The sequence below is a fragment of the Leptonychotes weddellii genome, chromosome 3, assembly GCF_054177405.1.
Source record: "Leptonychotes weddellii isolate Sample4059 chromosome 3, ASM5417740v2, whole genome shotgun sequence".
In the NCBI taxonomy this organism is placed as follows: Eukaryota; Metazoa; Chordata; class Mammalia; order Carnivora; family Phocidae; genus Leptonychotes; species Leptonychotes weddellii.
Genome location: NC_138371.1, coordinates 86,815,816 through 86,836,017, shown reverse-complemented (window position 1 = coordinate 86,836,017; position 20,202 = coordinate 86,815,816). Strand labels below are relative to the sequence as shown.

At 47.5% G+C, this 20,202-nt stretch overlaps 1 protein-coding gene across 8 annotated transcripts in view; it reads left to right on the top strand.

Moving 5' to 3' along the window:
* MGAT5 (alpha-1,6-mannosylglycoprotein 6-beta-N-acetylglucosaminyltransferase) overlaps positions 1 to 20,202 on the top strand; it is a 332,440-nt gene that overhangs the window by 229,545 nt on the left and 82,693 nt on the right. For 7 of the 8 annotated variants that reach the window (XM_081814571.1, XM_081814572.1, XM_081814568.1 and 4 more), the window contains 2 exons: positions 7,609 to 7,742; positions 19,265 to 19,306. In XM_081814571.1, the coding sequence (XP_081670697.1) occupies positions 7,609 to 7,742; positions 19,265 to 19,306 (176 nt within the window). The remainder of the gene's footprint in view (positions 1 to 7,608; positions 7,743 to 19,264; positions 19,307 to 20,202) is intronic. The other variant, XM_081814573.1, reaches the window with a different exon arrangement.

Below are 20,202 nucleotides of genomic sequence, written 5' to 3'. Positions count from 1 at the left end.
GTTTTTTAACTCAACTGTTACTTCAGTGAGACCAACCCTAAGTACCCCTCTTTTAAGTACAACTTTTTCCCCCCAATTTCATGTGTCCCTTCCCTGCTTTGTTTTCCTTGTTCACTGTGTTATCAGGCAACATTCATACTTCCCTTATTTTTATTTTATTTTTTCCTCCCCTGGAATCTGAGACATAGGGGTTTTGTCTGTTTGGTTCATTGCTGAAACTCCCAACACCTTGAAGAATGTGTGGCTTAGAGTAGGCATTCAGAAAATACCAGTTGAGTTAAAATGAACGATAATGCCTGTTCTATTTTAGTCCACGCAACAGTGTGAGGAAAAGTGAGATGTGTTGTACAAACTTAAAATTACAGAAGCTTCTCCATTGAATCGTATGTTGTACACCTGAAGCTAATGTAACATTGTGTGCCAAATAGACCCCCCCAAAAAAAATTTTTAAAAATGCATTTCAAAAGCTTTTTAGGGCAAGTGGCTTCACGTTGGTCTCTTGTGTCTTCCCACAGAAGGTGTTCGTGTGGTTGAGCTTTCACAAGTTGTTCCAGCCATACTGGTTGTTGTCGTTGACATTGTCTTTGAATTTCTCCCAGAGGCTGGGACTCAACGGTGTGGTTTATTTGCATGATCAGGTAGATATAATGGCTTGGAGACCAAAGATTCTGCCTGACAAAACAGGACTTGTAGAAACGGCCTACTTTCCTTTTATGCAAATGATAAACCTGTTGGCTTCAGCTAAGGATCACTTCCACATGCGATTTTATTTTTAGGGCCTGACAAGCAAAGGAGCTATTTGTGATTCCAACTGCCTTTTTGGCCTTTGATTTCCATCAGTAGGACTCTTGCCTTTTACTTCTGTGCAGACCAGAGAGTGATGGGATCAGCCTTACAGTTCCTTTATCTGAGTCTCAGCCTTCAGGAGTGATACTCTTCTGAGGAGTCCATTCCCTCCTAAATTGCTTTTTGACACTTGAGAAATTTACTCCAGTGTGCCTTTTGTCAACAGTTCAGGCTCTCATCTTTTCAGCCCAGCTGTACATAATAGTTTCCCTAGCTTGCATCCTGACCTCTTCTCTCTCTCCCTCTCTCTCTCAGCTCATCATCACCACCATTTGAAAAACTACAGTTTGGGTAAAATTTGAAGTATAACATGACTGGCTTTTTAGTTTTTAAAGCCAGATCACTTCTTGTGTGATGAGACTGTATTTGTCACTAAAGTCTTTTCTGTCATGCCAGTTACACCATCAGAATCAGCGTCAACGTCATGAATGTGATAGTAGCCAGTATTCTTCCCCACTTTGTTAACAAAGTTCTCAAATAGACAAAAATGGTGAAAGAAATGTACAGTAGGAACCCACAGCCTAGACTCTGCGGTTAACAGCTTCCTTTACTTGCTCTGTGGCCTCTCAATCCATATGTCTATGTGCCCTTCAATCCACATTTTTTTGATGCATAAAAGAACACTTAACCCATAGATGTTTCAGCGTACCTTAACTAGCATTCAGTATTGGTCACCAAACCAATTGTTTTTCTTTCTTATCTGTAGCATTGAGTTATTTTACTGTTTGTCTCCCCAGATGAATATAAGCGCAGTGAAGGGAGCTTCATTCACGCTTGCTCTATTTAATGATGTATCCTTAGTTCTTCCCAAGTTGTTTTCTGGCTCATAGTAAGTGCTCAATAAATGTACTACTGTTGAGTGAATTGACAGTACTTAGAAACCTATGATGTTGGCATTTTACAACTCTGCATCACTGACTGGTTTCCCTTCTTCCCACCTTAATTTTGTGACCTGGATTAAAAGATATGTTAGTTTATCAATTAAATAATTTATTGAACACCTATCACTTGGTAAGCCTGACTCATTCCATGAAGAACAGGCTTTAGTTTTGGAACTTTTGTGCCAAGGGTCTGATGCTGGGAGCAGTTTAGGCATGGCCTGCTCCTTGGTAATATAGATCTACCTACCTATGGAATCCATCATACCAGTTAATTAAGCATTTCCCATGGGCTTAATCGGTCATGCATGCAAAAATATTTGCTCAGTTTCCTACTGTGCTCTGGGAGTCAGCATAAAACGTGGTTCAGTCTCAAAGAACATAGAGTCTGTCATCAAGATAATAACGTGGGAAAGAGACTGTAACTCTTCATGATCTAAGAGGAGGTCTACTTATCTCCGTGTTGGGAAGTTAGGGAATCCCTCAACCAGGAGGTGAAAGGAGCTAAGCCTTCCAGGAAGGAGCAGGTGGGAAACATGCCAGACATGCCAGCACAAGAGAAGATGGAAAGCATGCATTCATTACACACCCCAAATGGGTAGGTCATCATGGAGCAAAGATATCAGAGGGTGACCCAAAATGAAGCCAGAATGACAGGTAGGCTGGGTGGTGCTTCATCCTGAAGGAGGTGAAGATTTTCAGCCACAAACTGCCACGGTTCTATGTTTGTTGCAAAGAATGCCCGGTCAAGGCAGCACAGAGGATGTGCCTGACGGAGCAGGGAAGGAGGAAGGGCAAGGCTGAAGGTACAGAGAGCACTCAGAAAGCCACTGCAGAATTGACAAGAGCGTGATGGTCTACAATACTAGTTGATTTCAAAAGGCAAGAATTGGAAACATCCTAAATGTCTCATAGGGTGGACTCGTCAGTATTTCTGTCTTGTGGACTTGGTCACGAGGGTTCATTGGCTCTTGTCCCTGGGAGTTGTTGAAACAAGCTTTAGGTTGAGATGGATTCGGGCTTGCAGGATATCTTTATTTTCTCCCTGTCCTGGCTTTGCCTTTCTCTGCATGGGCATCCTTCTCCCAGGGACACACAGATGACATCCGCAGCCCTCGACTTCCACCCTGCCAGCTTGGTGACTGTAGCAGAGACACCGTGACCCCAAAAGTAGCTCTGACTAGTCTTAGAGCAGCTGTGATTGGCGGGACTTGGATCATACCCCCATTTTTCAAATGAGCCATGGTCAGGGAGAGTCCTCTGTATCATATGCCCATCCTTGGAAGAGGAAAGAGAGGGGGCAGCCAAGGGGTCAGGACTGGCACCAATCCAACCACCTGAATGAAACAGAATCGCATGGCCTGGGAGAAGTGTGGTTCCATAAAGCAATGCTGGCGGACCAGAACCATGGGGCATCCCAGCTGATGGAAAGAGTTCATGCGCTGAAATACTACTAATTTAACAAGCAGTGATGAGCTGTGGGTATTAACCCACAACGATTGCCTATGGCACATTTGTAAGTGAAAGAAGTTTACAAGAGAGTAGGTATAGTAGGATCCGGTATTGATTTGAGTATTAAAAACAGTCCATGGGTTGCCTGGGTGGCTCAGTCGGTTAAGCATCTGACTCTTGATTTAGGCTCAGGTCATGATCTTGGGGTCCTGGGATCGAGCCCCACATCGGGGGGGGGGGGTGTCCGTGCTCAGCAGGGAGTCTGCTTGAGGATTTTCTCTCTCCTCTCCCTCTGCCCCTATCCACTCTCACACATGCTGCCCCCCAAAATAAATGAATAAATCTTTTTTAAAAATCCAGTAATAGTGGTTATTTCGAGGTGATAGATGATCTCTTATTTTTCTTACATCTTTTTCCATTGTCTGAAAAAAGTTTTACACAGAGGATATATTTCTGTTATAATCAGGAAAACCTAAATAAGTTATCATTTGAACAGGGCAAAAGAAAACTGATCTATTGCAGAAGTCTCAACAAGAATCAATGAGGCCAGAACTAGGAAAGGTGTAGAGGAGGGAGAGGGTTGAGAGATTTGGGGAAGCTGACATCCTCAGGGCTGGGTGAAGGCTGAGGGAGGAGCCCAGGCTGGTTTTAGGGTTTCTGCCCTTGGTGATCTGCTGGCGTGGGGATGCCCACCATGGTAGGGCCAGCTGTGGTTAAGGCCAGCAGACCACCTATTAAAATGAATATTTGCACTTTTGGGTGCAAGTGCTTAGGACTTAGTGGTGGAAAGGCAGACCTCAGAGACTCAGGTGCTGAGAGAAGGATCGATTTGACTGAATGAAATTTGTTAATTACATTTGAAATGAGGATGCTATTACTGCTTGGTAGAAATTGCATACACCTCATTTATTAAGTATTTGGTAAGCTCTGTGAGGGCAGAAACATCTTGATGTTGTAATCTCTCAGTGCCTAGCATTTAACCTGGTTTTTTAGAAGGAGTGCTCTAAAATGGTTGTGGTTGAATGAATTATTCAAGCCAAACTCCCAGTATTTCTTAAAAGAAGTTATCGCTGTAATCTGCTCAGGAAGCTCATCAAGCTGATTTGTAATCATTTGTAAATAGGTGCTTCCAAAGTGCTTAAAATAATGCTTTTCTTAAAAAAAAAATAATAATAATAAAGTCCTAAAATATTTTAAAACCACTGTCAATGTTTAGCAAATCCCCTTCTGCTTGTCACATGTAAAATGAATCAGCTTGGCCCCCATATGTGTAGCATAAGTCACTCAAGAAACTGAGGTGATCTTACTACATTTTTTCCCCCTGGGTCTTTCATGTGTATTTTGGTCTACCTTATAATGTTATTTTCCTCTGAAGCATGTTTACCGCTATAGTTCACGGAGCCCAGAAGATAAACTATTTGGACTACAAAGCTGTATGTGAGGATGCTTTAAGGAGCTTGGGCTCTGGGACCAGCTGGTCTGGCTTTTAATCCCACCGTTGCCATTTCCTAGCATGTAGACGAGGGTAGTTGAAGTGTCTCACCCCCGCCACCAACCCTGCCCCGAACTTTCTCATCCCTACAAACATGTTGAAAGGTTGTCATGAAGATAAAATCAAATAGTCACTATAAAGCACTTAGCATAGAACTCCACACATAGAACTCAAATATTAGCCATTTTAAAACAATCATATTTGTTGATCTCCTGGGATGGAGTGATTTCCAAATGTGCAGCATTTCCTGTGTCCCATTTATGGTGAAATTTCTAAAGTTCACCTTGACATGTGAATACCTTCTCTTTGACAACCTCCCAACACAAATAAACTCTCTGTTCCTGTCCTCAGAGAAAAAGAGACAGCTTGGGCTGCAGTTAGATCTCCACAGAAAGGTCCTTTTGGATAGCATCAGCCTCTCTTTGTGACTTTTGACTTACTATAAATGATTTTAGGAGCACATGTGTTGAGTCCAGGGCCCTCGGGGACGATGTCACCAGGCGGGTACCCAGCTGCTGGCCAGCTCCTTGGAAGGAAGCTACCCCAGGGCCTGTGGTCACTTCCAAATCACCTGTGGGGCAGCTTGCAGCTGAGTGACCCCTCCTGGCACCCCTGTCCCGCGTCCCGTGACAGGTTCAGCGTCCCCTGGGAAGACACACGAAGGGTGTGACCCATGCCGGTGAAGGGTGACGGTGTAGGATTTCTCCTCTGGTCATCCACGGTCCTTACCGGCGCTCTCAGGTTGCCCATCCCCCACCTAACACCTCCAGACCAGAGAGGGGTGGAAATAAAGGGTTTTCGTGAAAACCCAGGAGAAGAGCAGGTGTTTGTGATTGTTTGTGCGGTGTCAAAATTGATTTAGTGCCAAATTACAGTCCTAAAGCAGCGAAGGCCCACCACTTCTCACAAGGTGTTTGACTAGATCATGTTCTCCCTCTCCCTCTTCACTGTCCAAGCTCGAGCTCCGGGAATCTTTGACACAAAAATCCATGCATATAGGAGTTCTTTTCTTTGGGGGCTTTGGTGACTTTACTTTTGACTCTACCTTAGTATATTGCATTTTCCCCACCTGTGACGTTGTTTTAGGTGGTCGAGTCAAATTTCACCTTTTTAGAGAAGTGCTCGTCTAGGGACTAGATAACTGAATTTCAGAAACCAGTATCTAAAGCATGGAGATTTAGTCACCACATAACATTTTCTGAAGATAATAAAAATTAAAAAAAACAAAAACCACGGTCTCAAAGTTTAAAGTGTCAGGTTCTATTTCAGAATTTTCACAGTTAACCCAGAGTTTTGCAAAGAGCTATTTTAAGCTGCCTCATTGACATTGCAAATGCAGAGGGGCTCTCTTCCCCTCCCTCATCCTCCTTCAAAGCCCCTCACCACCAGCTTCTCAAAAAGAAAGGAAAAGCAACCCATTGCCCCTTGCTGGCAGTAGAATTTATTCTCCAGTTTACTTTCCAGCCAACTGCAGCCATTGCCTCTGGGCACTTGTTCAAAAACGCAGAAATGAAATAACAGATTGGCCAGGCCGAACACAGCTCCCCAGTCATAACCCTATTATCTCCTCATTCTGTCACCCGCATTAGGCAGAAGCCCGGGAGACTGGATGATGATAACACAGTGTTTATGTGGCTTGTTCACGTCCACAGTTCGCGGCTTTCCACTGGTGGTGTTCCCTCGTTCGTCTGTGAGCGGGGCGGAGGAGAGCGAGGCCCGGGGCTTCAGGCTCCTAGGCCTTTCCACAGGCCTACCCCTGCCCATCTTTAAGGGCCCCCGTGCAGGCCTCCTGCCTGGGAAAGAGCTCCTGCGTCCTGAGAAAGCCAAAGCAAGACAAAGGAACCACCTTGCTCCGCGTGCTTACCACCTACCTGTGAAGGAGTACGGTTGAAGCCACATGTGTGGATTTTTCTGAATATCAAGTATCTCTCCATTTAGGCTATTTATAGCTTCTCTATTCAGGGCAGAGTCAAGCAGCGCCGTCGCTTTATTTAATATTGTGGGGCCTTTGCAGGGTCATCTGAAAAACACATTTCTCCGGACGGAATGAATGTGTAGCAGAGGGCGGTCTCTGTTTCAACTACAGAAGATTGTTTCCTGATTATTGCCTTCTTTGTGAAATTCCTCTTAAAATTATAGGCACAAGAGAGAAATGTTTGAGGGGGGGTATGGGGTTACTTCCCCCCACCCCTTGACCAACTATTAAAATAGAGAAGTTTTAGAACTCACATGATGAGCGATCCGGAGGAAAATGCCTTTCTCTTCTCGAATAGTCTTTTCTATAGACTAGACACTGCTCCTTGGGGTGGGTGGCTTCTTGGGATGGCTCACATCCCAGTGAGTTTCACCTTTCGTCTGTCTTCATTCCCTCCATCTGTTCAGTGTAGCTCCATAATTATCTCTCTCATTAGTGAGTAATTCTTAGGGGAGGTGCGGCGTCGGGGTGATGCTGACTGGTTTTGCCCCCAAATTCCCCTTTCCCTGGCTGGCATCGGGCTGGATGATGTGGGCTGCCAACAGCGGCCTCACCCCCCATGAGAACCCTTGATTCAGCCCTGCTCTGGGTTTTACTGGTCACACCTGGAAGGCAGCATGGCTGTCAGGAGACAGTGGCCTTGTGCTGAGCAAACAGGAGGGCAGAGAACACACAGCAGAATGCTTTTTGGACAGATGCATTTTACTGGGTGGGGGGGCGGGGGAAGGGCAGGCTGTCCTTCAGCATTTGATTCAGGTTAATCCATCCTGGAGACAATTCTCATGTGAAGGTTCTGCTGGGAGTATGTGGGAGTAGGCAGTCCCCTGCCTCCCCCTCCCCAGGTAAGAAAGAACAGGGTAAAATGAACACATTTAATTATGTGCATGATGGCTTATATCAAACTCGTAATCATTTCTTCTTGCCAATGAAATCCTAACTACCCTGTCCTTTCCTTTCCGCATCAGCTCATACCCCAGACAACAGCTTTCTGGGATTTGTGGTCGAGCAGCACCTCAACTCCAGCGACATCCACCACATTAACGAAATCAAAAGGCAGAACCAGTCCCTTGTGTATGGCAAAGTGGATAGCTTCTGGAAGGTGAGTCAGTCTGTGTGCGCGTCGCTCTCTCAGAAATGAAGCTTGTTGGGTAATTTAATTTAACTTTGATCCAGGGAGTAATCAAGCCAAGTGCCCAGGGCTTAATGGGATCTGCTTAGAAGTAAACAAGACTGTGCTGGGATTTGGTCGTTCAGCATTTGGCTATCTAATAAAGGCTGTCCCTGCTCGTTCGCAAGTGGCTACCTAGCAAAGCCCTCTGCTCTTTGCTGGGAGTGGCACGTTACAGCTTCTTGCACGTCCTGTACTTGCTTCTGAAAGCTAGGGCCCTATGGGAGCGGATATCTTTCTGGAGCAGGCATTGCACAGAGAGCCCTTTACAGCCCTTTACAGCATTGCACAGAGAGTGTAGGGCAGCGCTCTCTAGATGCGTTCCTGGGGAGCCTTTAGCTGCGGTCAGCAGCCCCCCACTGGTCAGGGCTGAACTACCCGTGAAATGAAAACACCCGCCAGGGCTGACTGCAGGCACTTTGTCACTTTGTTCTGGGAGATCTGGGACTACACAACATTCTTGGCCACAGCCTGAGACAGGTTTCCCAAAAGCGTTGGACCTTGGGGCCTCCCGGATGATTTCCAGAGTCTGTCTGGGGGAGGTACAGTGGGAGAGGAGCCTGACTGGAGTGTGACCTGTTGCCCTGACCTCCAAACCTTTTTATACGGGAAGTCCGCCTTTGTGTGCCAGGGCCATCATTTTGATTGAGGCCATGTTTACACAGGACACAATAGTCTCCAGGACTTCAAAACATGCCTCTTCCGAAACATAAAAGTTATCACTTTCCAGAATGATCAGGTACTGGGGTCTCATGTTGTTACGTCTCCTTTATTAAGGAGGTTAGAAATCCAAGCACTGAGTGAGCGCAAGTGATGCACAGGGCACAGAATCCCTGCTGTTGGTTTTCTGACCCCACGTTCAGAAGAAGAAAAGCCGTGCTGCCCTCTCTTTACTTCTACAGCGCAAAGGATGCCGGAGGGACAATTAAATCGGCCTATTTCCAGGGAAGCTGATTTAATTCCAGATAGTTGTCTTTGCTATAAACAGCTAGGATTTTCTCTTAGTTTAGTACGGTGATTCTCAGCGGAGGACAGTTTCACCCCCAGGGGGCACTCGGCAATGTCTGGAGACAGTTTGGGTTTTGCCACGACGGAGGGAGTTGCCTTCGGCTTCTAGTGGGTAGAGGTCAGGAATGCTGCTGACAGGACAGCCCCACAACAGAGGATTACCTGGCACAAAATATGAGCAGTGCCGAGGTTGAGAGACCTCAGCTGGTAAATAAGATTGATTCCTGTGTGTATTATTTCGCATTTTCTTCTCCTGAGGGAAATAAAATCAGTCAAGACTCTAGGTGGTTATTTAACATGTTCCCATAAATTGACACACCTCAGCTTCCTTTGCATCAAAACCTGCCCTGTGTTAACAGAGCATCTTTCAGCTGACTTTCAGCCACACAGGCTCACAAGGACATGTTGGGTGTTCTCGTTCTCAGCTCAGTTGTGAAGTAAATGAATCACAGCACTGGTTTTAGGAAGACATGGGCTCTAAAAAAAAAAAAAAAAAAGCCTCACTCCTGCGTCTCCTCCACACCTGCTCAAAGAAAATAGTTTGCATGTCTGTGTGGACTTGACCTTGCAATTATATCCCTTCTGTTTTGGAACCAAGTGCAGCTTCCTTTTAGGTGCCTCTGGCAGTTTTTCAGTCTCCCTAGAAAAACAAAATAATAAATTGGTTCTGAAACCTTCTTGGTCACTCTTTTTTTTTTTTTTTTGGATAAAGTAATACCACCACTAAAAGAATGATTTTCTTGATGCCAGTCAGAATCCCAGAAGAGTTAGTTGTGCTGGCCCAAGTGATTTATGGCATGACTTAAAGTCCCTCTACAACTCCACAGATGACCCAACCTTCCTCTCACTGTGCATCATCCAGGTATTAAAAAAGGCTGAGTGGCAGCGTGTCCACGTTAGTCTTTTTTCCGAATACCCCAAATCTAGAGTGTTCAGTTTTCTGTATCATCATTGCTCAGTATTCTTGGATGAGAAAGGCCCCCAAAAGTGCAAAATTCTGTGAAGTTTTTACACAGATGCAGGACATGTCAAACTTGTCAACACGGTACAGGATGTGAGAATTGTTACTTGTAACAGAGCCTCCCCGTGCCCACAGTGTCCGGTGAACGCGCACAGAAGACAGGGGTGCAGGAACGGGATGCCTCTACGCCCATATTCCCAGAGTGGCATTCATCAGCAACTTAAGCCAGGGGCAAGTTGTATATATTGTTTTTCCTATCCCTTGCCCCATTGTCTCCCCACCCAATCTCCTGTGCCTCTGACCTCTTTGGAAAGGGGGGGTGACACCGTCCATCCCGGGGAGTTGAGGAATTTAGTGGGGACGTGTGGGCAGGCACAGGATTGTTGCTGACCATCTGTGGAGCTCCTCCTTCTCCCTCAAATTCTAGAACTCATTGAAACCCTGAAGATACTTGCTGTGCTATCAATCCTCTCCTATGTCCTCCCCTCTTCTGAGGAACTCTCCCCAGCTGCTGGGGCACTTGAGTGGGAGATGCCACCACATGCCCCCTCCACCCTTGGCTGATTGGTTCAGAGGGCTGTCCTCTGACCCAGGGCAGTCCAGCTCATTGGTGGTTGGCAGCCATGATTCTGGCTCAGAAAGCCACACGGGATCAATGAGATTCTTCACTTGGCATTGGAAAACAGAGGGACAGAGCCATGGGGATGGAAATCAAAAGGACACGTCCAGAGTTGTGATGAGGCCAAGGCAGAAGCTTCCCAGGAGTGCAGGGATAAGGAAGTAGGACAAATTTGGAAAGGGAGAGGCTGCTGTTGAGAGGATGATGGAGTAGAACCGCAGGGAGGAGAGGTGCCCCCAGAGAGGTGGGATGCTCTGGAGGAGCCAGGTAGGAAGGACAGACAGAAGCAACCCATGCAGGAGGGCGCCTGGGTGGCTCTGTCCATTGAGTGTCTGCCTTCGGCTCAGGTCATGATCCCAGGGTCCTGGGATGGAGCCCCGTGTTGGGCTCCCTGCTCAGCGGGGGGCCTGCTTCTCCCTCTCCTCCCCACTTGCTCTTTTTTTTTTTTTTTTAAAGATTTTATTTATTTGAGAGAGAGAATGAGAGAGAGAGAGCACATGAGAGGGGGGAGGGTCAGAGGCAGAAGCAGGCTCCTCGCTGAGCAGGGAGCCCGATGCGGGACTCAATCCCGGGACTCCAGGATCATGACCTGAGCTGAAGGCAGTGGCTTAACCAACTGAGCTACCCAGGCGCCCTCCCCACTCGCTCTTGATCTCTGTTGCTATCTCTGTCTGTCTCTGTCTTTCTCGGATAAATAAAAAATCTTAAAAAAAACCATGCAATGTGGAGAGAAAGAGAAATTAGGGGCCAGAGTTCCGCAAAGTTTCTTTTTTGTAGACCATACATCCTTTTATCACACTCTGTTTGCTTGCAGTATCCTGAATGGTTTCTGTTCCTCGTGGTCCTGTCTTCCCTACACTGCAGATGCCTGTCAGGAAATATGATCTGTTAAAAGTAGAGGCTAAGGGTGCCTGGGTGGCTCAGTTGGTTAAGCGACTGCCTTCAGCTCAGGTCATGATCCCAGAGTCCTGGGATCGAGTCCCACATCGGGCTCCCAGCTCAGCGGGGAGCCTGCTTCTCCATCTGACCCTCTCCCCTCTCATGCTGTTTCTCTCTCTCTCTCTCTCTCTCTCTCAAATAAATAAATAAATAAATAAAATCTTAAAAAAAATAGTAGAGGCTAAGAAGGAATGGGCTATGTCTTCAGCTCCCCTTAGTTCCGCTCCCATTTCATGGCAGAGGTACCCTGTGGTCTTGTCCTGCTGTTTTGGTATGTAGTGGAGATGTGGGAGGGGACCTTGCTGCCAGAATCCCAAAGGCACCAACTTAGGAAGCATCACTGTCCGAGACCCTTACATCAGACTGCTTACAGCCTAATCCCAAGTACAGAGGTCTGCGTTAGCCCAGAAACCTGTGGCGCTGGGTTCTGGGTATCTGCCTCTGGAGCAGTCTGATCATTGCATCCACTAACACATGCTTACAAGAAAAGTCTATCTAGTGTGGCTGAATTCAAAACCCCTCCACATCCTATTAAAATGAAAAATTAGTCGATTTTATAAAAATAAGACATTTAAAAAACTGTGGAAATTAAAAGTAATTGAAGTGTGGCTTACCTGTATTTATTTCCATACTTCTTTAAAAACAGTATCCAGAGCATAACTGAATCTTGTATGGATGATGCAGGGTCCACCTTTTACGTATTTGTGATCCCACTGTGAAGTCCTCATTACTTACTGATGCGTGATTGCTGTGAAAGTAAATGTCTTGAAGGTCTTGCTTTGAGCACCTCTGGGGCATAAGCATAGCCTCTGAACGACGTGCTGGGGTTCAGACCCACACCTGCCAGTTCACCAGCGTGTGAGGTACTTAACTGCTTCGAGCCTCAGGCTCCTGGACTGTGAAATGGGAGCAGTGACAGCAACCACAAGGGCAGGGCTTCTCGGACTTACTATTGCATGTGAATCGCCCATCATGTTGTAAAAATGCTGATTCCGATGCGGACCTTCTGGGCTGGGGCGGAGACCCTGCATTTCGCACAGGCACCCAGGGGTTGCCGATGTGCTTTTGACGAAAGTGCGCTGCAGGTAGCGTGGCTTTGGTGGGTTGGGGATGGCGCGAGGAGCTTGGCACTGACTCCCTGGCCAACCAGTGAATGCATCATTCCTTTTTCCCCTTTACTTTTGCTTTCCTGCTCCGCTTGTCAGGCTGCCAGCTATCATGTTTTCACTACTGTTGAGCCTGATTCTAGTGACCGCCCCCCCCCCGCCCCGCCCAGTCTCTCACTTCCCACTAAGCCCATTTGCGGCCCTTGCTGTTCCAGTCTCTGTGCCTAGCCTCTGAGAATGGGGTAAACCTGTGGTAAGTGGGGGACTCTGGGAGCTGACAGGTGCGGTCTCTTCCTGGTCACCTGCTGTCCTGTTTCGTACCGTCCGTGCCCTCTGGGCAGTACGGCAGGGTGGTCAAGGACACACACTCGAGCCAGATGGCCCGGTTCAAGTCCTGCCTCTGCCGTCAGCAGCCTGAGCACCAGCAAGTTCTCTTGGCCTCTTTTTTCATGGGGATGATGATTGGATTTCTCTAGTAATTAAGTGCATTAATACGTGCAAGGTCTGGGAGGGCCTGGCACACAGTATGTCTAAAGAAATGTTTGCTGCGAGTCCCGCATCGGGCTCCCTGCTCGGCAGGGAGTCTGCTTCTCCCTCTGACCCTCCCCACTCTCATGCTCTCTCTATCTCATTCTCTCTCTCAAATAAATAAATAAAATCTTTAAAAAAAAAAAAAAAGAAATGTTTGCTGCGATTACGAATATCATTACTAGGGCCTGATAGACACAGAGGGGATTGATGGGAGTGGAAAATAGGGGATAGAGCTATGAGGAATGGGCAAATATAAGCCTGCCCAAAGATACCCAGATTCCAGTTTTTGAGCTGTCTCAGTGGTTGGCAAACTCTGGCACTCCAGCCAATCTGGCTCGCCCCCCGTTTCTGTAAACGAAGTTCAGTCAGAGCACAGCTACGCCTGTTTGTTACCTGTAGGCTGCTTTGGCGCCAGGATGGCAGCGTGCTGTAGCTGGGATGAAGACTGTGAACGGCAAAGCCTGAAATTCTTATTATCTGACACTTGCAGAAAAAAGTCTGCCAGCCCCTAAGCGACACCGTGTCCCAAGTAAGCCAGGCCTCTCTTGGAGGCCCCGTTTGGCCAGCAGTCTCAGGCATGGATCTCGTCAGAGGTCTTTTCGGCTCGTGTCAGGGTTCTTGATTGTGTTCTGAATGACTGAGGCTGATGGATAAGCAGTGCGTGGGAGGATAAAGTGTGACTTTACCAAAATCCCTGTTACTCCATAACGAAGCCCCCAGGCATTGAGCCTGGCATTACTTAATAGGCTTCAACAAAGTCTCCCGCTCGTGGGATGACTAATGGCTGGGTGATAAAACAGGGCCTCGTATGAGTGCAGTGCTAACATTTCTCTCAGCCTTTCACAGCCATTGTTTACGGAGGTGCTCGCTGATTTCCTCCTGAGGCGGCATGGCTACGGCAGCCGTCCTTCGCCGTCTCGGTTTACAGGTGAGGAACGAATTCAGAGGAGGTGGAGGGCCTTGGCCGAAGTGCTGCAGTGCATGACCTGACAAGCCCAGAGTGGGGATCAGAGTTCTGACCTCCCCTCTGGGGCACTTGCCTCCTGCTGCCCCTCACTTGAGGAGCTGCCCTCGGCCCCTAGCCTGGAGGGTGGTGGTTCGATGTTGAGAGCAGGATTCAGAAGCCAGGAAGCAAGGTCTACATGAGTGACTTCCACGTGCAGCAGGAGTCCTGGGCAAACACGGGCGTCACAGGTAAAACATTGCTCCTGGCTGCTCACCACACAAATGGGGACGTCAGCAATGGCCTTGCCGCCAGTTCTGCAGAGTAAGTCACAGGCCTACTGGAGCAATTGAAATTATTGCTATAGCTCTGGACCCCAAGGGCCCGGCTTGCCTCCGCGCTAGCCTGCTTGGCAGCAACCAGAATCATCTAGTCCCAACTGAATTTGGAAAGCTTCTTTTTATCTAGACTTCAAAGACTATGTGGTTCTAAAGCATCCCCTAAGATGACACCTAGTCCCATAATCACAGGCCTAAGAAATCGGGCACTAGACCTTCCAGAAATGTGATGCAACCTTTTCCTTCTCTCTGTCCCTGACCCTAGCCTTCTTACTCTGTTCTTTGTGCCTGATCGGCGGCAGCAGCCAGAGTGGTCTTTTTAAAAATGTAAATCAGATTGTATTACTCCTTTTCTCAAAACCCTCCAATGGCTTCATTTTAAACTTGGAGCACCTCACATTCACGGTGAAATCCAGTCTCCATCAGATGATTTAGCGAGGCTCTCTGCAGGCAAGCTGCATCTGCATGCACTACTCACCCGCAGCTCCCCAGGCTCTGGCTACGCGGGGTCCCACACACCGCTCTCTCCCCCCGGGGGCTCAGCCACTGTAAGGGCTGCTGCCGGCTCTGGCTTGCCCCAGCGCCAGTCTCCGAGGCCCACCCTGTCCCACACATGCACCCTCAACCAAATGTCACCCCTCTCCATCTCCATCACCGCATCCTCTTCCTTTTGAGCAATTTTAATCATTTTGTGATCATGCATTTATTTTTCTGTCAGCCCCTCCTTAATTGTTAGACTCTCAACTCTTTTGAGGGCAGAGCTCATAGATTTTGCTTTACCCAACACTGTGTCTGGCACATAGTAGGCTCTCATGGGTGAGTGAATCCATCTCCTTGCAATTTCATTAAACTTAGCTGATGTATCTGGGACTCCTGAGATGTGTTTTGCTTTGGGCGCTGCCCTGTGCTGGCTGGTCCCAGGACCACAGGAAGGAGGGATTTAAGGAAAAGGCGTGGTGCTAGGCCTGTGCCTGTTACGCAGCAGACGCAGGTGTCAGGAGGTTTGCAAAAGCCCTGGTGAAATTAGCAGTGAAACGGCCCAGAAAGAGAACACCTCCCGGGGAGGCTGGGGACCCGTCTGGGGGCCAGCTCTGCTGGCATCTCTGGGATTCGGGGGCAGGCACCTCCAGGCCTCCCATTTCCACACTCATATGCATGAAGGTATTAGTAAAAAGGAATGAATTACTGATCCACACAACACAGCAGACCTCAAAATAGTGCCGAGTGCAAGAACCAGTCATAAAAAAGAATCTGTACTGTGTGATTCTGTGCCTATAAAACTCTAGAAAATGGACATTAATCCAGAGCAACAAGAAGCAGATGGGTGGTTGCCTGGGGAGGGGTGAGAAAGAGAGAGGTGGGCACGTCCAGTGCAGTTGATGGTGGTGTGATGGGCTCACGGTTTATCTGTGTGCCAGCACATACCAAACTGTATGCTTAAAATATGTGCGGTTGATTATGTGTCAGTTATACCTCGGTAGGACTATTAAAAATAAATCCAAGTTGGCAAACAGTGACCTGTGGGGTAAATCCAGCCTATAGCCTGCAAGCTAAAAAGGGTTCTTCCGTTTTGAAAATCACAGAAAGAAAAACCAAAAGCAAAAGAATCTGGGACAGCCCTTGTATGTTCCCACAAAGGCTAAAATGTTTGCTGTCTGTTCCTTTACAGAGAAGGTTTGCTAACCCCTGGATGAGAACAATAATTACTCACCTGTGTCTTTAGAGCCCCGGGAACTAACTACTATGGGGAGTCAAGGAGCAGCCCCACAGTGGCCCCACCGACTACAGCAGCTCTGATTTATCTGTGGCATGGGTTTGGATTCCCAGTGGACTTCACTGGGAGAAGGGTTTAACTGCTTTAAACAACCAAACACCTTGAAGGTCTCTAGACTAGTCGACTCCTGAGTCTGAGATAGAATCCCATTCTAAAAACTATGTAATTATCTAGCTCACTAATTTGGTTGACTTAGGCTTAGTTTAAATTAATGCAAAATTGGAAATGGGAGTAGTTTGGAAAAATGCCATCTTATTTTGCAATAGGAATTAGCTGCTCTTAATATATTGTTTTAATGAACCCCCTGAGACCTTTGTAATTAAGGAATGTATTGGAATCCTTGAAACGAACACCTTTTTGTAGGTAGGTTAAATCTTGTCCTGTTTGGTTTTTTTTTTTTCTTTTTTTCTTTTTCTGTTTTTTTTTTTTTTTTTTGCAGACTTTTCTTCCCAGATAATGTAGAGATAAACCAGATAAATTGAAACCCACCTTGAGTCAAATTGGTACACATTTTGAAATAACGACATTGGAACTCGTTCTATTGAATTTGCTAGAAAATCTAATGTGATCACAGCTCTTGGTTCTGGTTCCAGCCAGAAGAGTATTCCGAAGCATCTCTGTCTCTCCCCCAGCTGATTCCCCTTGGGGGAGAGCTCTGGTAGAAAAGACCTTGTCAGTATCCCGTGGAGGCCACCCTGGCCAGAGGCAGGAAGCAGCTTGTGCTTGGTTCCCTCTCTGGCTCACTTCCTGACACAAGTTTAAGTGCAGTCATATCCCATAGCCTTTCTTAATAGCATCTTGCTTGGGGCCTAGGGGGAGGGGGTGGTGCGGGAAGGGAACAGAGAAAAAAACCAAATGCAAAGAAAAATATCAGAAACAAATCATTGGCTTTTAAGACTCCAAGGACTCCAGTGCAGGGGACCTAAGGATCGTTGGAGGGTAGTGTTGGTTGCGTGCTAAGTGTAATCGAACCCGAAGTGGCATCCATGATAAGCACATCAGTGTCTGGGAAGCAAATGAGAGCAGGTTTGAACACTACGTTTGGAGCTCAGGGAAACTGTGGGCAGCCTCCTTTCCCTGTCTCGTCAGCCTCGTGGTCTCTTTGGTCAGTTGCCTGCTTGAGCAAGCTTTCTGCTGTCACCTTAAACCCACTGAGGTTTACTTGTCCCCGGGCAGAGAGAACACATTCTCCTTGTCGTACTTCTGTTTCGGCCCAGAAACACTGATTAGAGACAGTCTGGAGCAGTTGGAGGAGCCCTAGGTGGGAGAGCAGGTGCCCAGATTCTAAGTTCAGCTGCACCACTCACTGGTTGCAGGTCCTTGGAATTTGGTTTGCCCTTGGGTCTTGCTTTCCTCATCTGTAAAATGAGGCAGCGGACTGGATGTTCTCTTGCTTTGCTCCCTAGAGTTGCATGATTCTTTAAACTCCTTCTTGGCCTTCTCTGATTCCTTCAAGAGCAAGGGCACAGAGAAGATGGCCTACAAGACAACTTTATGGGCCGTCAGAAATAGGGCAGAGGGGTGATAATTGGGCCAAGCCAGGCACAGAGTCCATAAAACCAACTGTCCGAGAAAAGGATGAGGTTGCTGTGACTTAGCATCCATGTGTGTGAAAGAGATTTAAGGGATTCATTGACAGTAAGCTCATGTGAGTCAACAGTGTGGGAAGCTGCCAAGAACTGACGACGGACCTGCAGTTGAGGCACCACAGGGAGAAGGAAGAGCCGGCCGTCCTTTTGAGAACACCTCGCACCCCCAGTCTCTGCTCGGGCTCTGGGTGTGTCGGGGCACTTCCTTGCTCTGTGCTGGTGCAGCTGGCAGTGCTGAGCGCATGGACTGCAGGGCTAGACCGCTGGGGTTCCATCCTGGCCCTGCATTGCTGAGCTGTGTGGTGGCAGGCAGAGGCCCGAGTCTCCCTGTGCTTCCATTCTCTCATCTGTAAAATGGGTGGTAATACTAGTACCTACTTGAGGGTTCCTATGAAGATCACGTGAGTTAATAAACACAAGCTCTTAGTTTTCTGTTTGCACGATGCCTGGCATTCATTAATGTCTGTTAGTTTTTGCTGTTACTAATATTATCTAGGCGAATTAGAGCCTTTGGATTGAAAGGAGCAAAATGTGGGGAGACTCAGAGCCATGCTTTATGAAGGCTGATGGAAGAAACAGATGTGTCTGGCCAAGAAGAAAAAAAAAGGCTTGATTGAGTTTGTGGGTGGGTGGGCAAGGACTCCAAAGGGGTGGCGAACAAATCAGGAATCTGATTTGCCCTGAATGACCCTCAAAAGGGTTGGAAACGGGCTGCTGGTGAACTTGCTGGGCTGTCAGAGAATAATAGAGGAAGCGAAATTCCGCTGTCAGCCACCTGGGAAGCCGCTAGCCCCCTGTCGCTTTTGGCTGTGGGGCCCTTGGCAAGGCTTTGGGAGAGGTGTCACTCATGCCAGGGGGGATGATGCACTTGCTGAACTGGAAGACTCAGAGGTTCTGCGTTTGTAGAATGCAAGTGGAAAGGGGCAGGAGGAAGAGAAACAGGATGGAACACTTATTCATGGAAAAGTGAAGAAAAGCTTATTCAAGTGCGATCACAAAAACGTGTTGACCAGTTGACTGCCCTTTTGTCAAGCAGGGCAGCTTCATGCCTGAAGTGACAGATAGAGCCTTGGACCCCACAGACCAAATCTAACTCAGACCTTTTTCTTTAACCGGCACAGTAGTTTTCAAATTTTCCATTTGGGAAAGTTCATCTGAAAAGCCAGAATTCCCGGCTTATCTTGAAAATGTAGGTGGTGTGGCAAATTGGACTCTCATTCCTCTCGTGCTAAACACTGGCTGGAGCTTAGTGGTGGCCACCCTGATGTATGGGGTTAGGGGCTGTTCCAGGGATGACCGTCCTTCCAGGACCTTCTCTAACCCCTGTGTTTGGCCCTCAGAGCTATTTGAGTGTTGGATCTTGTACTGGGGAAGAAGCCATTTTTGTCTAGTCCTCTGAGGGAATAGGTTTCCTCACAAGGGGGTCAAGTTAGAGAAGGAACTTGGCATGCAACCATGAATTCCATGTTTTATCCAGGCCAAATAATTTTTTGAATGGCCTATTCGGATGTCCGGCAATTTTTGAGGCATAAGGGTGGGCAGAGAGGAAGACCCAATTTCCATTTTTCCTCATGCAGCTCCAGCAGGAAGCCCAGGTTCTGAAAATCTCTGTTAGACGCCGAGACTTGTCTTTTTTTTTTTTCAGAGCCCAGCCTGTGAGCACTTTCCAGTCGACAGCCCAACCCTGGTATGAGCTGCCAGAGCTGCTTCTGCCAAGTTGCCTTGTCAAAACTAAGTTTTGTTCTTTGGGTTGGCAGTTGGGGTTGGCATTCTTTGGGAAGAATGCATGGCAGTAGACTCTGTGTCTGGGACTTGGAACCTGTTGGCTTGTTGCTCTTGCCGAATGCAGTGACGTCTTCAGGTTTCTTCCTGCCTGGGAATGGACACCTCTCCTTAGACTAGAATTCCTCTGACAGAGCCCCTCATGGCCGCAGTCCGAAACAGTAGCTCTCTCGTAAATCCGTGCAGACACCTGGTAGGGTCCTTTGGAGTTGGAATGATTTATTTGGTCTTTCACTGAAATGATTTCCAGCCCAGGTTCCAGGGAATGGCCCAAAAGCCTAAGCTGGTTCTTAGAATCTAGGTCAATGTGAGACAGATTTGCCTGATTTTAAGTTCCACCCAGAAATTTGGTAAATATCCAGATGCCAGGGACCCTCCCCAGGCTCATGTAACCAGAATCTCCAGGCAGTTGTATGTACAACAAGCGCTCCAGGTGATGCCTTTAAGAAGATAAATTTGGGAAACACGGGACTAGCTAGTCACCATTTTCCTAGATCAGAAAAACTTTCATTGCTTCCTTTCCATGCATGGTGTACAGCCACCGTGTAGTCAACAACCACACCATGCTGTGAATGACACTTACACCCTTGTTTTAGGAGGCTGAGTCCTGGGTCTGGGCCCTTGATCCCCAGGGCAACACACCAGCCTGTCCCCTATGGGCCCGTCCCCGAAGGAGCCGCCCTTTTATTCCCATGGTAATAGCAAGTCCCCTAAATTAAATCCCAGCAAGGGTGCAGTCAGCTGACCCAGGTTCCAGTGAAGTCTCTCTCAGGAATGCTTACCTTTTGGCTCAGTAATTCA